The 15692-nt window shown below is 44.7% G+C and overlaps 1 protein-coding gene across 7 annotated transcripts in view; it reads left to right on the top strand.

The window, feature by feature from the left end:
- Positions 1-15692, top strand: part of ARNT2 (aryl hydrocarbon receptor nuclear translocator 2) — an 803119-nt gene that overhangs the window by 268173 nt on the left and 519254 nt on the right. For all 7 annotated transcript variants that reach the window (XM_085644710.1, XM_085644711.1, XM_085644712.1 and 4 more), the window contains 2 exons: positions 2063-2128; positions 9788-9873. In XM_085644710.1, the coding sequence (XP_085500836.1) occupies positions 2063-2128; positions 9788-9873 (152 nt within the window). The remainder of the gene's footprint in view (positions 1-2062; positions 2129-9787; positions 9874-15692) is intronic.

The raw sequence follows: 15692 nt of genomic DNA on the forward strand, positions 1-15692 counted from the left end.
AGATTCAGCTGTGCGCTGCATACACTTCCAAGGTTCAGAAAAAACATTATTCCGTGCTTATCTTGTGCACAGTACTGGGATATATAGCAATGATTGTATGCACCCATGATTGTCCACCACATGACATTCTAGTACTAGGATAGGTACCAGCGCCTCATATGTGCGTGACCCAGCTGTGTGCTGCATACACCTCCAGGGCTGAGGTAGACAACACTATACCATGGCAATATTATGCACAGTCCTGGAATAGATAGCATTGATTGTATGTTTCTGTGATCTAACTGTGCACCAAAGGAAACTTCTACTCCTCAAATAGATTTCAGTGTATCCCGTGTGTATGATCGAGCTGTGCACTGCATACACCTCCAGGCCTGAGAGACAACAATATATGTGGTCATCTTGTGTACAGTCCTGGGACAGATAGCAGTATTGTATGTGTCTGTGACCTAACTGTGCACCAAAGAAAACTTGTAGTCCCAGGGTAGATTTCAATGCGTCCCATCTGCTTGATCCAGCTGTCCTTTGTATACACCTCAAGAGCTGCGAGGCAACATTATACTGTGGTAATCTTGTGCACAGTCCTGGGATGGACAGCTGTGATTTATGTGTGTGTGATCTAGCTGTGCACCAAAGGAAACTTCTAGTCCTCGGATAGATTTCAGTGCATCCCATGTGTATGATCGAGCTGTGCGCTGCATACACCTCCAGGCCTGAGAGACAACAATATATGTGGTAATCTTGTGTACAGTCCTGGTACAGACAGAGTATTGTATGTGTCTGTGATCTAACTGTGCACCAAAGAAAACTTTGAGTCCTAGGATAGATTTCAATATGCCCCATCTGCTTGATCAACTTGTTGATTGCATATACCTTCAGAGCTGAGAGGCAACACCATGGTAATCTTTTGCACCACCCATCTGTGAAATGTGTACCCTTCCCTTGCTTGGATGGATAGCATTGGTTTTCAGGAAGTGTGTACGCGACTTACATCACTAGCGCTGAGATTAACATAGCAGTGCAGAGTGCTAGGATAGAAAGCAGTGATTGTAAGCCCCTATGATCCAGTTGGTCACTGCAGGAAACTTTTAGTCCTAGGATAGATGTCAGTGCGTACACCTCCAGGGCTGAGACAGACAACATTGTGCAGCTCATGTCTTTTGCATGACCCAACTGTAAAATGTACGGCCATCTCCTCCTGGGATAAACAGATGGCTGGATTTGTGGTGGTGTGTATATTTCTATTGCTCAGTATTGGGATAGATAGCAGTGTTTGGATGCGTATAAGAATCAATGGTGCACTGCTGGAAACTTCTGATGCTGGAGTACATATTGGTGCTGTCCAGCGAGACAATGTCCTGCTTTATACTGCTTATAGATCCGATGCTGATATAGTGGGCTGTGCTGCCTTGTGCATGATCCAGATGTGCTTGATCCTGATGTGCACACATTAATCCTCCTTGCTGATGTAGTCAACAGTGCTCGGCCTTGTACAGTTGTTCTCAGCTGAAACAGTTCTTGTTCGGTGGATGTGCAGTGCTGAAGTGTAATGCAGGGATGGGTAGCTCTATATAGTGATGTACAGTGTGCATAACCCAGCACTCGACGGCTGCAGCCTTGTGTGCAGGTGGTGGTCCGATCTGGACTTCAGGACATCCGGAGTGCCGGCCTTGATAAAAGCATGATCCATATTCACAGTCTAGCTCTGCGCTGTTGAAACTGGCTGTGCTACGCCATGTGCCAACTCTTTCCATAGCTTGTTGTGGATGAGCCTGCGTTGGGCTGTGGTGGAATGCATCAAGCAACTGAAATGGACAGTGTTTTAGTAAGTGTAATGGTCTTGCCTACCACTCCTTGCATTTTAAATGTGAGAGATTGAAAGGTTGCTTCTTTTGATGGAAATTGAGAGTGCTACTTCACCGGTCAGAGGGTGGGGGGACGGGGCAGTTGTTTAAAATAGATATCTATTTCTGTTCTTTTGAGAGTGAGAGACCAATTAACCCAGGAAGGCACTGCTTTCCAAGTGTTGTCTCTTCCAGCTTCATAACTGTTTCCTTCTCCGTAGATGCGGTAATGCCCCGTTGGATCACTTACCTCTGAACCGGCTCACCACCATGCGGAAGCGATACAGGTGCGTGTGATATTCATTGAGACACCCTTTAACTTGAAGTGGACTGCTTTGTTTAGTACAGTACATCGTCTTTGCCAATCATGAGACTGAAGCGGATGCATTGCTTCTAACTCAGTTCTAAGGCACTACACATCATCTTACAGAAATATCTAGCTCATCCTCCTTCCCAGTTTGTTTGGAACTCTGTTTACTAAGCAGGCCTGGCCTTTTTAGGAAAAGATTTATGAATGGGTCTTTGCTGTGTTCCCTGTGCATGCTACCCCATTGATTCAATCTTCGCTCTTTATACAATGCCCATTGGCAGTTTCCTATTTTTCTGCCTGTGTGTTATACTGATCTCTGTTTTGTTATCCCCCATGTGATCTTTGCCTAGTTTAGTTCATTTTCATTTCTTTAATCCTGTATTGAGTGCCTTACTACTGTTATTGGACTTCTACCATATAGAATAAGGTTCAAGCAATGCATTGGAGATTCACGTAGTTCCCAGCATCTGTCCCTCGTTGAGCATACATCACCTCTCTGGGAAGTATGCATGAGGTTGCAGCTTGTCATTCATGCTGGTGTGACACGCATTCTGTCCATGGTACCTGAACCATTCGCAAACCAAGGATGGTAAGGGCATGGAAACTGATGGGATTGACTCCACCTTGTGTGGCACAACTGTCTGTGTAGCTGGGCTGGTGCATATTGTTTACCTGGGACGAAGAAGACTCAACTCCCTCTTCAGGGAGTGTCTGTCCTGGTTCACATAGGCTTCATTACCTTCAGCAAGGCAGACCCACCCACTGTTCTTTGTCCCCCAGTTTCTCCTTGACTGTGTTGAAGAAGTAGAGAATTATCTTGATTTCTCAGCTGTATCAGCAATATTGGTGTGGTGATGCTTTAAACATCATGGATGGATGAACTCTTCTCCCTTTGCATAACATGCTCTGTATAAAACTGAAGTGTAAAAAGATGGGAAGCGGTATTAGAGGACCGGATCCTTCAGAATACTAAAGAAATACGTACTAGTAGCTGTAAATCATTTCAAAATAATGTAGCAAAATACACCTTAGTTGTAAGTTTCACCTTCATAATTGCTTCAATGTATATGCCATCATGCAAGTCGTTGTGCTGTTAAGTGTTGCGAAATGTACTCATAGTAAAAAACGGAATCCGTATAACAGCAGTTCCCTCCTAACACTCAGCCGCAGGCATTGCTGCCTCGACTGAGATAGAAAAGCATTTGGTGAAAGAACAAGACATGCATTAGAATGGGATCACATCATGGTGATTATGAGCTATTGTACTTTTTCTTCCACCCCTTCACCCCTAGGAACCCAGGTGGTGACAGTAGAATTGTTATCCTGGGCTTTTAGCCATATAATAAGCTACTGTTAGCACAGCAAATGACTCCCAACTAATGTGTGGGGGATAATAAGGCTACTTCCTTTCAGACCTGTCCTCATAAGCAAGGCCAATAGGTCTAGTTTTAGTGTGTTAACACATGCATCATGAGCTCCTCAAGACGTTCAGTGCAAGCACTTGAGTAGGGACGCACGGATACATTCAAACAGACAACAGAATTATCAGAGAGTTGAATACTCCACTGCACAGAGCCAAAAGTGAATGAAGTAGTCCCAAACAAATGTCTGTAAGAAGCAGGTCACATAAATCCAGTGGTTCAAAGAGGTGGGCCCAAAGTCCTCTATATATTGTTAGCAGTAGGTCTGTGTAGCAACTGCACTGTCAAATTCCAGACCTAAAAATTGGCACGCTAAAAACCTCAAAGAGCTAAGTCATCTTGTGAGGCAAACCAAAAGGAGGTTACTAAAAACAGGTCTACCAGAACTTAATGCATACAATAGCGTCAGTAACGAGAGGTGCCAATGACCATCATAGAGAGAACAGACATGGATGGGCATCAAAGGCTCTGCACTTGAATAGCCTGAATGTTTCTTTTCAAACTCTGTTCAATAAGTTGTGATGACAGATAGTTGTGTGGCATGCTTCGGGGATCTTCACTACCCAACTACCCAACCCCTCTTTTCAACTTAAACATGCTCCAACTGGGCATAGTAATACTGTATCGGTGAAGGTGATGGGGAACAATTGACGTGCAAGCTCTATTCAGGCATCAGTTTGTGATCTGGGTAATCAAAACCTCAGAACTAAAGTAGTTCAGAAAGCTCCAGTAAGATCTTTTTGGTCTGTGCTTTGTCATTTAAGTCCTCTCCAGATCGACAGTGTTTCAGATAGTGAATATTTGCCTTTAGGTGTGCTGTACTTCAGAATACCCTGGAACTTAAGGCAAATCTTACGAAGACTATCTCTGATTTAGCACGCGTTTAAGAATCCACCTATTTCAAAGAGTTTAAAAGAACAAGACCCTAACTGAAAGCCTTCTGGGCCTGGACCCACAGCTGGGGCTCTTGAAGGTGACCCAATGAGGTTTAAATGCATCTGAGATTTTTGGCTGAAAAACATGGCTGTGTAATATGTGTTGGATTACATCTTCAGAGCTAAATTACTCTTGAGCGCCATTTCTTCTCGCTCCTGCAGTGACACTCTCCGCCGCCATTTTGCCCAGATTATCAGATCAGTTCTCGTGCCTGGCTGCTATTTAATCACCATGGTGACACGGATGCGCCGCTCGGTGCGCCAAAGGCAAGCACGTCTGCATCTGGATCGCGGCCAGCGCCAGTCATGCTGCCCAAATCATCAGCAACAATATGGTAAGGTGGGGGAGAATTGAGTTGCTGGCGCTTGGACCTAATGAATGCGCTGACACACCTCGCGTCACTCTGGGAGGGAGGGACTTGACATATTGCTACCCGGCCTGCAATTTCACTCTGAACTCCGAACTTACCAATCACGACTTTGAGGCTGATTGCGTCCCTCACCAGAATTCTAGGCCCAATGAAATAAAAGCATGCCTAATCAACTGTACATCCTTACCCAAGCACGCACTCGATCTACCATTCCCTCGAGGATAATAAATGGGATATCCTGTTTCTCACGGAGACTTGCCTAAGGGAAGACCCGAACCCTGGAGTCACTCTGGCAATTCCTCCGGGATATCACGTAGTCTGCGCCAATAGGGGTGTCGACAGACACCGGGGCAGGGTGGCTATTGTGTATAAAGACACCTGGGAGACTTCCACTGCCAACCTTGATTTAATTGGTAGCATTGAAGGACTCTCTTTTTGTATTAAACTATCCCCCACCTTCTCCTGGTTACTGCTATATAGGCAGACGGATTGTTATCACAATGCCATGCGGATTCTGGCTGACCATTTCGCCCAAGCATTCACCCAGTACGCAAACTTTACTGTCCTAGGTGACCTCAACCTCCATGTCGACGACCCCCATTGCACCCATAGTGCGAACTTCATGTCAACCCTTGCTGGCTTCAATCTTATCCAACTGGTCTCTTCTCCCACCCATAGAGCTGGACACATGCTTGACCTCATCTGCACAAATATGCAGGAGGTGAGGGTTGACAAACTGATACATAATATTTGGTCAGACCACTGCCTTGTCCCTTTCCGGTTCCCCATGAAGACCCTTTCAAGGGTCACTACTCGACCTAAGGAAGTCAAAAGGAAGTGGCATAGGGCCACCCCTGAGATCCTAGGTCCTAGTCTGGATGGCTCAAGGCCTTCCCTCTCGGACAGCCCTGATCATGATACTGCGAACCTGAATACCTGGTTGACAGCTGCGCTTGATAAACTTGCCCCCCTGAGATCTGTTCGCTCTGCTTGAGCCACTCCATCTGCCCCATGGTTCACAGAAAAAATCAGATGCAAAAAGAGTGAGTGTTAAAGATTAGAACGTGCATGGAGAAAGTCCTATGCACAAGATGCCAAAAACATATACAAGAACGCCTTGAAAGAATACCACAAATGTCTCAACTCCAAAAAAGAGTTCCTGGCTGACCGCATCGCCAGCACTAAAAGCTCTTCTAGAGAAGTGTTCAGGATAGTGAAATCTTTCACTAATCCCACAGCACTAGAGCATGAAGCCCAACCGTCTCGGGACCAGTCCACTAGCCTCTCGAATATCTTCGAAGGAAAAATCATGCAGATCTAGGCCTCCCTTTTCCCCGGAGCCCAGAGCTTCTTGTGACGTCAACAGCGCCCCCAAGAACCAGCCGGTTTTTGCTTCCTTTTCCATGATTTCTACAGAGCTATCTCTGGCTTAAATGCTGAAATGCAAATCTGGGTCCGCTGGGGACACCTGTCCAGCCCGGCAGTTAAGGCTACTGGCCAACTGGCTTAACCCAGTCCTCAATCACATATGGATTACCTCACTTAGGTCGGTGCTTTTCCCTTCTGCTGGGAAACTTGCCTACCTATTACCTATCCTGAAGCAGGCCAATGCTGATCCAAAAGTACCCAGCAACTTCAGGCCTATCTCCCTACTGCTATCTCCGGACAAAATACTAGAGAAAATGGTCCATCTTCAACTAGCTAACTTTGTGGAAACCAATCAGCTGCTACATGACTCAGTCTGGCTTCTGCACAGGGTACAGTATGGAAACTGCGCTGATTGAAATAGCAGGTTCCATCCGCCTCGACCTTTCAGCAGTGTTCGATACTGTGTCACACTCGATCCTGCTAGACCGATTAAAGCAGATCGGTATCCAGGGGATGGCTCTGAAGGGAATTACCTCTTATCTTAATGGCTATGGCCAACAAGTCTTTCTCTGCCCGCACATCCTCCCCTGTGAAACCACTTAGATGTGGAGTTCCTCAAGGCTCTGCCTTAAGCCCACTACTCTTCAATATTAACTTGACTCCACTGGCAGCTCTTATCGCTAGTAGTGCGGTCAAGGTGATATCCTATGCAGGTGACACACAGCTGGTGTTTTCCTTTGAAGATCTTTCCTTTGAAGATCACTCTACTGCAGCTTTTGATTCTTTCAGAGACTGTCTTAAAGACAGCGATCTGGACAAACGAAAACTTCTTAAAACTTAACGCAGATAAACCGGAGGTCTTATTTTTTAAATAAGCCTCCCCCTGCTTGAAGGCCTTTGGTGGCCTGGAGAACTCTGTGCCAATGCCGGGATATGCGGGAGCAGAACAGGTCATGTGAGGGGCAGGACCTTTTGGAGTACGTCTGACTATAAGGCTACCCCTTCCCCATTATCCGTGATGGAGAGATAAGTATACCCTCCATCTTTTCACGAAGGAACAGCTTTCTGTTCCTTCAACACAAATATATAGGAAAAAATAAATCCAGGGAGGGAATTTCTTTGTATTGCCCTGAAGAAAGCCCAGAACCTAATAGACTGCTAACAAGGGCTGAAACATGTTGACACATTCTTAGGATCTTAGGACCATTACCTCCATAAAGACCCTTTTTTATATATATTTAATATCTGCTATGTCCCCATGTATAAAGGGATACCTGGGGAACGCAGTAGGATTTTTATCATTAGACCCCCTGGCCTACAGCTCCTAAGCGCTCCCTGAAATATGGTTGAGCCCTCCCTGACCTCTAGGAGTCAGGGTGAACCAGATGATGAAGCATGACATCAATAGGGTGTGTGAGGGTTTATTAACAAAAAGGAGTTGCCTCCTTTCCGCATTCAGTACAGTACGCCATGTAAGTCTTATTTCAAGCTAGATGGTTTTGGATACCTTACGGTTGTTGTAGTTTAATGGGGAGGGTGTATCCACTTCCTTAACCTCTTTTACCCCTCGGTGCTGGGGGAGTACGCTCCTCCCATCACGTGTGGTTAGCAGAACTCGACGCCCCTCCTATACCTAATGACTCGGTCAAAAACCTAGGTGTCAGGTGAGATAAAGACCTCACCCTTGCGGCCCAAGTCTGGCAAGTCTCAGCTGCCTGTTTTGAAAAGATGTGAACCATCAGAAAATTCCTTGACTTCTTGCCGGAAGAAAGCTATAGGACCACGGTGCATGCTCTAGTGACCTCTCACCTTGACCAAGCCAACTGCCTCTTCCTGGGCCTGCCTAGGTGTCTGATCAGAAGGCTGCAAATGGTACAGAACGCTGCAGCAAGGCTTGTCTGCAGGGTCCCACTGCGCCATCACATTTTCCCACACCTCAAACAACTCCATTGGCTCCCAGTTGCCAGGAGGATTGAATTAAAGGCCCTAACAATTGCGATTCGTGCCAACCAGGGCAGAGGCCCTTGTTATCTGCGGAAGAGACTTCGCCTGTACCACCAAGAGCGGTCCTTAAGATCCAGTCACCAACGCTACCTCACTGTCACCTGCTTCTCCAAAGCTAGGCAGGGAGGTAGGTCGTTCTCGTTTGGGACCACCAAACTGTGGAATGACTTGCCTCTCCACTTACGCATGCTAAAGTCTGAGCTGGAATTCAGAAAGACACTGAAAACCTGGCTCTTTAAGCTAAGGGATTAGCAGACTGGTTCTTCGTCTCTGCTGACTGCCACGCTAGCGCCAGGACACTTTGCTCGAGGTAGCCGTGCGCTTTACAAATACACTTTATTATTATTATAACTTTCCTTTGAGTGTTTCCATTCTGTGGTGACAGACAAGATAAAACAATGTTTTGAATGCTTCCTACAGGAATTCCGAGTGGTTGCATACACAAGCTGTAGAATTTCTATCCATCACTTTCGATTGTCTCAGCGAATTTCCACCTAAGTGTGAGGAGGATACTGAACTGTGGGGCCTGAAATTGCTTTGTCCTAGGAATTTACCCTGCACTTCGCTGACAAAGCTTAACATTAAAATACATTTTGAATTGTTTGTGTATTGGTGAAGATGGGATGTGGTTTATCATGGCTGGCTAGACTGTTGCTGCTTTGAATTGAGATTAGGCTGATTTGCATCTGGTTACCGACCCCACCCCACTCCACTCCACTCCACCCTCCCCTCCCCACTCCACCCTCCCCTCCCCAACTCTGCTTTAATAGCACAGTTAGACTAAAAACAATGGTCCCGAAGACCTGAGAGAAGATTAAGTGTTGTCTCAAGCTTGTCCATCCATCACCCTCTTTCTATCTCTCTCTTAATCAGCTTATGGTGGCGTTCAGTTCTCTATCAATCAGTCACTAACATATTTTGCACACATATTGTGTTGCCTAATTTGGTACTGAAGCACACACTTCTTCTATATCTTCTTTCCCAAGCACTCACCTATCTGGTATCTCATTATGTGGGTATAGACAGTATTTGTCAAATTCCTACGTACTGAGGCAACCAACTGTTTTAAAATCTTATTTTTCAGGCTCACACCTTTTCATCCCATGGCAAGGATGTCCATACCAGTTCTGCTGTCTTTATTTTAAGGCACCCTTCATATATACGAGTACAGATGAGTCCAAAATGTTTCCCATGAGCAATACACCTTCACTGACCACTGAGGCACTCACCGGCATATAACATTACTGATGCACACACCTGGCTTGTTCATCTCAGCTGAGGTACACATCTGCCATTGTACTGGGGCATGTGTCTGCCTTCTGTGTTAACTTTGATGAACACTTCATTCTTCTGCTTCAGTAAAGTGGTTCACACTTCTGTCATATCTTAGTGCTTGTGCACATACCTGCCCATTTTTTAACACGGGACACAGCTGTGTTATCTATTGACTCTCAATTGCATTTCTGCCTTATACCACAGCATTGTACTCATCCCACAGTGGTCTTTCTTCTCTCTGTTACTGAATGTTCTCTCTTAGGAATGGTCTGGGCCCGGTGAAAGAAGGAGAGGCACAGTACTCAGTTGTGCACTGCACTGGATACATCAAGGCCTGGCCCCCTGCTGGTAAGAGCATTCATTGCATTTCTTCTTTGTGAGATGGGTACTACCACTAATATTCAAACTGATTAATTTACTATTTTGTGATGTGAACAATGTCCCCGTTATGTGATTTTGGAGGTATTGTTATGTTTAGCAACTTCATTTAGAAACTATCTCCAGCACTTTTAATTCTGACAATTGCATTAGCTGCCGTGAACTCTATCCTCATTCACTTCCATACCAGTTGCTGGACAATTCTTTTATAGTGTTGATTCTACCAATCCCAGTAAGAGAACAGTCCCTATAGCAACAAATAGTGCACAAGCAGTATAGGCTAGGCTGCATAAGCAAGACCATATGCGCTACAGGGGCTGTTCTTTTACTGGGATTGGTAGAATCAACACTATAAAAGACTTGTCCAGCACTAGAACTGGGATGGAAGTGAATGAAGATAGAGGCAAAATGCTAAGCAGGGGGTGGGGAGGTGGACAAGGAGTTTGTATATTGTGACACATTGCTGGTATTACTGTTGAGACCGAGGAACAGGTGGTCATAATACCATGTTGAGGAAGGCAGATATGAGAGAGTAGATGGTCATTGTGTATGCTGGTGAGATCCTCCGCTGAGATCACTCGCATACTGATGAAGGTGAATCGCTCATGTGATCTTTTGGTTAAGGAAAGTTTTAGGTCAAAAGGACACACTACTGAAAGAGGCATGAACGGCATTTAATGGACATGGTGGCATTGTGCTGAGATACTGTATAAGGGACCGAGGCAAGGAGTCCTTATGAGTCACTGCTAAGATCACTGAGTCATGGAGGAGATGTGTTGGAAGGCTGGAGAAAAATCATTGTAACACTACTGATATCATTCTCGAGCTGGAGGCGTGATCATGATGACACATTGCCAAAATGCTCCAATGGTAAGTTTGGGTGCTAAAGGGTTACATTCTGCTATTTCACCTGAATCTTTCAGATATAGACACAAAGCATGTCACAACTGAAAGAAGTGAAAGTATTGAAATCTATGACTCTAGTATCTATGCTGCTGATTTTGGAAGGCCTTGGGTTAGACTTAGGAAAAAACAGCTTCTATCTGTGAGATGCCTATTTGTTCCCACCCTGAAAAGGTCTGAAGAGCCAGAATCTCAGCCAACCGAGTCCTAACCCAAAGGTGAGTCTTACTAGTTAACCTACCTTCCCTTTTAGTAGCACGCAAGGATGCCTCTCGCACTTTAAGAACTGCTTTGGAAGTAGTAGGCAATCCTGGAGGAGCTCAACCCCCATAAAGATGGTGGAATGAGGAAGATTCCCACAGGATCCATCGTTCTAAAACAGATCTGGGCCATCAAGTGACACATAGAGACAATCATTTACGACCAATGAATATGATGCATGGTATTAGGAGAGGATAGCCACAAAGCTTAGGGAGATTTAAAATATTGTGGTAAATAAAAATCTTGTTTACCGGACTGAATTTCATACGGGATCTTGAAATAAAATAAAATAGCTCAGAATAACAAGAGGCAGAATCCGTGGTATAAGAGGTTTCTAAATGGGCTTTATTCCATTAAAAATGGCCGACTCGAGTCACGGCCTTCAGGTTCCGTCACCACGAGGGTTCAGGAAGTGAAGTACAATACTTTATTGACAGACATGCATTTTTATAATAAGTACATTACAATGAAACGAATGTAGAAGGCGTAACATTTGATAAGAAAAGTGACATGACATGTACGTAATCGAAACTAGGCGTAATAAGGAATAAAAGAAACATGATTGGCTCTGATTATCAGACATAGGTGGATCTATAAGATAATATAAGATAATACTTGGCATAGATGCGCGCGCAGCAGCATGACGTGTGATTGACGTGCAACTAGGGGGTGAAGGGGACTTGACATTTAGCTCTACATGTGGAGACGAGAAGTCTGAGGGGTCAAGTCAACCTAATCCCAAATCATATCTAACATCCTATGTTTAAAGAACTATGTTATCCACAAGGAAGGACTCTCGGACAGAATCTAGTCTATACTGACTGTGTGCGTGCACAAACGCCTAAGTGTCTATATGAGATGCGAGGGGCAGAAAACTTTCCATGGCAACAGGGCTATGAATCACTTGCAGGAGGACGGAAAGGCTGAGTCCCTTGCTTGTGAGCTAAAGGAAATGTTTACCTAAATCACTAGACAGGAATGCATCGGCTGAAGAGCAAAATAGATAATTCGAAGGTGAAATACAGCTTCTTGGCAGGCAGTCGAAAACTGGCCGAGGCAGGCATCGTTAGCTGCACAGGGAGTAGGACAAAGTTCATGGATACAGATGCGAGCTCAAGCTGAAGCTGTCAAAGACAGAGAGCAGGGAAAGGCTTTGAGGACAGAATCGGGCCTACTTGCCTGAACTGTAAAAATGGAGTAACTTAGCCATATAAAGTCGGTGGCCTTTCATACTTAGGAATCGAATATCCAGCCCATTGATGGCGGATCTGACAGAGAACATGTTGACGGTAGACACACATATGTTTGCGTCTTAGAAACTGGAACTGGAGGGAACATACATGTACTTGTAACATGCATATAGAACCGTTGGGGTCCAAGATAGGGGACATAACTGATCAGGAAAATCCACATTTCCACATTCCCTCCTTGTCCCCTACTTGCCCTTCAAGAGATATCAATCTTCATCATTCCATCGATTTGCTCATCGAGCATCATTTCTTCTTCCTTCTTCTTCCGGCATTTTGAACGAGAACTGTGATATGGAATGCATGATGTGGCACACAGACCACAAATCGCTGGTCCACATTGCAGGCATAAACAACAACTGAAGAGCATAAGAAGGCCAATACCTAGGAAGGATAGAACTCTCCATCCCCAGGCTGATATCACACTCCAAAACCACCCGGACCACGTCCAAGTGCCTGGATTCTCGTGTATCTGGCTTACAATCTTATGAAGGCGTGTTATAGCCTTATATACAGATGGCGAATTTTCTGGTATGAATATGCAGCAGCTGGATCCGATGACCCTGCAAGCTCCGCCCCTATCGGCCAGGATGACGTCAAGGACAAGACGATTTTGGAGAACAACAATCCTCATCACTGATTGTTCCTCTGTCAGATTGCCTAGGGCGGCTATAGTCTCATTTACTACAGCTTCAAGAGTCTTGGTGAGTCTACGTATCAGCTTACTATTTGATATTGTACCTATATAGGGAAAGATACCTTTATTGAAATCTACATACTTGTCCCATGCCGTCTCAGTATAATCGACAACTGGGAGATCTCTTCGCTCTCTATTGTGTACTAAATGAACATTTCGATAATAATCAGGGGGGGCTAGGAAAACAGGTGGCAAAAGGAATGCTATGTAACAGGTACCATCCCAATCTAGGGGCAGACGCATATATGCCGTCTGACCACATATAAAATAAGAATGGCTAGAAGCTCTAAATGAAGATTTACCTTGATCACTATATTCTACTGTAGTAACGCATTTACTGTGGCCCATATGTATGGAACCAACTTTTCTCACACATAATTCACCCTTGACTGGAAATACTGACATAGTGGGCAGAATTAGTTCAACTTCGGATTTTACATTCAAAATCATAAGATTAGGTGTAAAATTACCTAATTTATACACTTCATTTTCTAAATCAGTTCCTGTTCTACTGGGGTGACCCTCCTTATTAGGGTGACAGACTTTGAATAAAACTAGATTCAGATTTCCCCATATCCAATGTTGTTGATAAACTGCTGTGTCTGGGTCTATGGAATTTAATAAACTAAACCATGCTCCACAGGAACCATTGTGTGTGAACGGATGTGGAAAGAAAGGCAGAACTCCTTTGTTATTCTGATAGGGAGGGAGTCGGCCACACACCCAACAATTGGTGGCATTACTAGTCTGATGGGAATGATGTAACATACTAATGAATGTGTTATTGCGCAGCGCAAGTCTATAGGACAACTCATGTGGGGGTAATTCACTAAAAGAATGTTCATCAGTTATATTGAAAACACGTTTAGAAACAGGATAATACATATGCAACAATATACTTGCAGTAACTATTAAAAAACTCAAGAAGAACAAATTAATAAAGTCACAATACAGTTGTTACGCAGTAATTTACAATAAGCATGTCGTTTCATTATGATTCTGGACTCTACATTATTCAGACCTAAGGGATACATGTCGGGACAGATTCAACCGCTTCACCTTGGAGAGGACTTAAACAATCAAATCGTCCGACAGTTTAGATCTGGACCTGAGTTTCTGCTTATAGAGTTCGGTGCTACTGGCCTCAGCCAAAGGTAGCTTTGAGTCAATGGGGGAAAACACACGGGGAGTACTGTTTGTGTCAGGAGGAAGTCCATGAAATTTCTTTATATGGCTGGAATGCACCCATCCTTTTCTCCCTTCGATCTTCACAGCTGTTCTGGTTGTCAGCAGGACCAACTTAGGACGCCTCCACCTTGGCTCCAGTTGGGTTTTCCGATCAAAATTCCTGACGAGAACATAATCGCCGGGAATTACGTCATGAGGTTTCACCTCGGTGTTGTCGGGAAAAGCTGCGACTACCTGTGAACGACAAGATTGTAGTGCAGACATCAAGGAAGCCAGGTAATCTGTCAGCATATTACAGTCAACATCAGTTATTTTACGGGGTATAGGCGTCCCCCACATATTTGGTGGCCTACCGAAGACCACCTCGTACGGGGATAGCCCTGTGCGAGAATGTGCTACCATCCTCATGTAAAATAGCGCAACTGGTAAGGCTACTATCCAGTCCACACCTTTTTCCTGACATATTTTAGACAATCTGATTTTTAAAAGTTGATTATGTCGTTCCACGAGACCTGCTGCCTCGGGGTGTCGGACACAGTGGAATTTCCACTGATATCCCAATAGAAGTGAGACATGTTTCATTAATTCGGATGAGAAAGGCTGGCCGTTATCTGAATATACAACACGTGGTAAACCGTACCGTGGGAAGAATTCTCGAACTAGCTGCTTGGCAGTAGTCGGGGCAGTGTAATCTGATACGGGATACGCCTCTGTCCAACGGGAGAGAGCGCAGACAACTACGAGAACATATTTGAATCCTCGACAACGTTCCATCTGAATATAATCCATCTGGAGGACTTCAAAAGGATGGTCAGGAGGCTGAAATCCACCCTGCTCTACGGGAACACTCTTTCCTGGATTAAACTGACAACATATCATACAGGTACGAACTTTTTGTTTAGCTGCTGCTCGTAAATGTTTGTTGAACCAAATGTGCTGAATGCTGTCTAGCATAGCCTTCTCTCCTAAATGTGCTGGACTGTGAACTGTAGCTATAATGGCTTGAACCATGGAATCAGGGAGAAACCATACAGATTTCTCCTTCGTCATCCATCCTTGATCTGTCTGGATCCCTCCTAGTTCAGTCCACTTCTTTATTTCTCCTGCTGTGGCATGTGTCTGTATGTCAATTACGTCAAGTGCGGGATCCTTAATTGTCATACACTGTATTGGTGTCTGAACTATTGGCTTTGTCATGTCTAATGTGCGATTCTGAGCAGTCTGTTTAGCTGTTCTGTCAGCTAAGTCATTGCCTTGAGAAATGGTATCAGTAACCTTCGTGTGTGCTTTACATTTCATAATCGATATAGCAGTGGGTAGATGTATTGCGTCTAACAAAGCATGAATGAGGGGTCCGTGCTGAATGTGGGCACCATGGGAGGTTAAATAACCTCTCTCTCGCCACAGCACGCCGAAGTCGTGTACAACTCCGAATGCATAACGTGAGTCAGTGTATACATTAACTTTCTTATTTGTGGCTTGAATACAGGCTT

Source organism: Triturus cristatus, chromosome 3_1 (assembly GCF_964204655.1).
Source record: "Triturus cristatus chromosome 3_1, aTriCri1.1, whole genome shotgun sequence".
Classification (NCBI taxonomy): domain Eukaryota; kingdom Metazoa; phylum Chordata; class Amphibia; order Caudata; family Salamandridae; genus Triturus; species Triturus cristatus.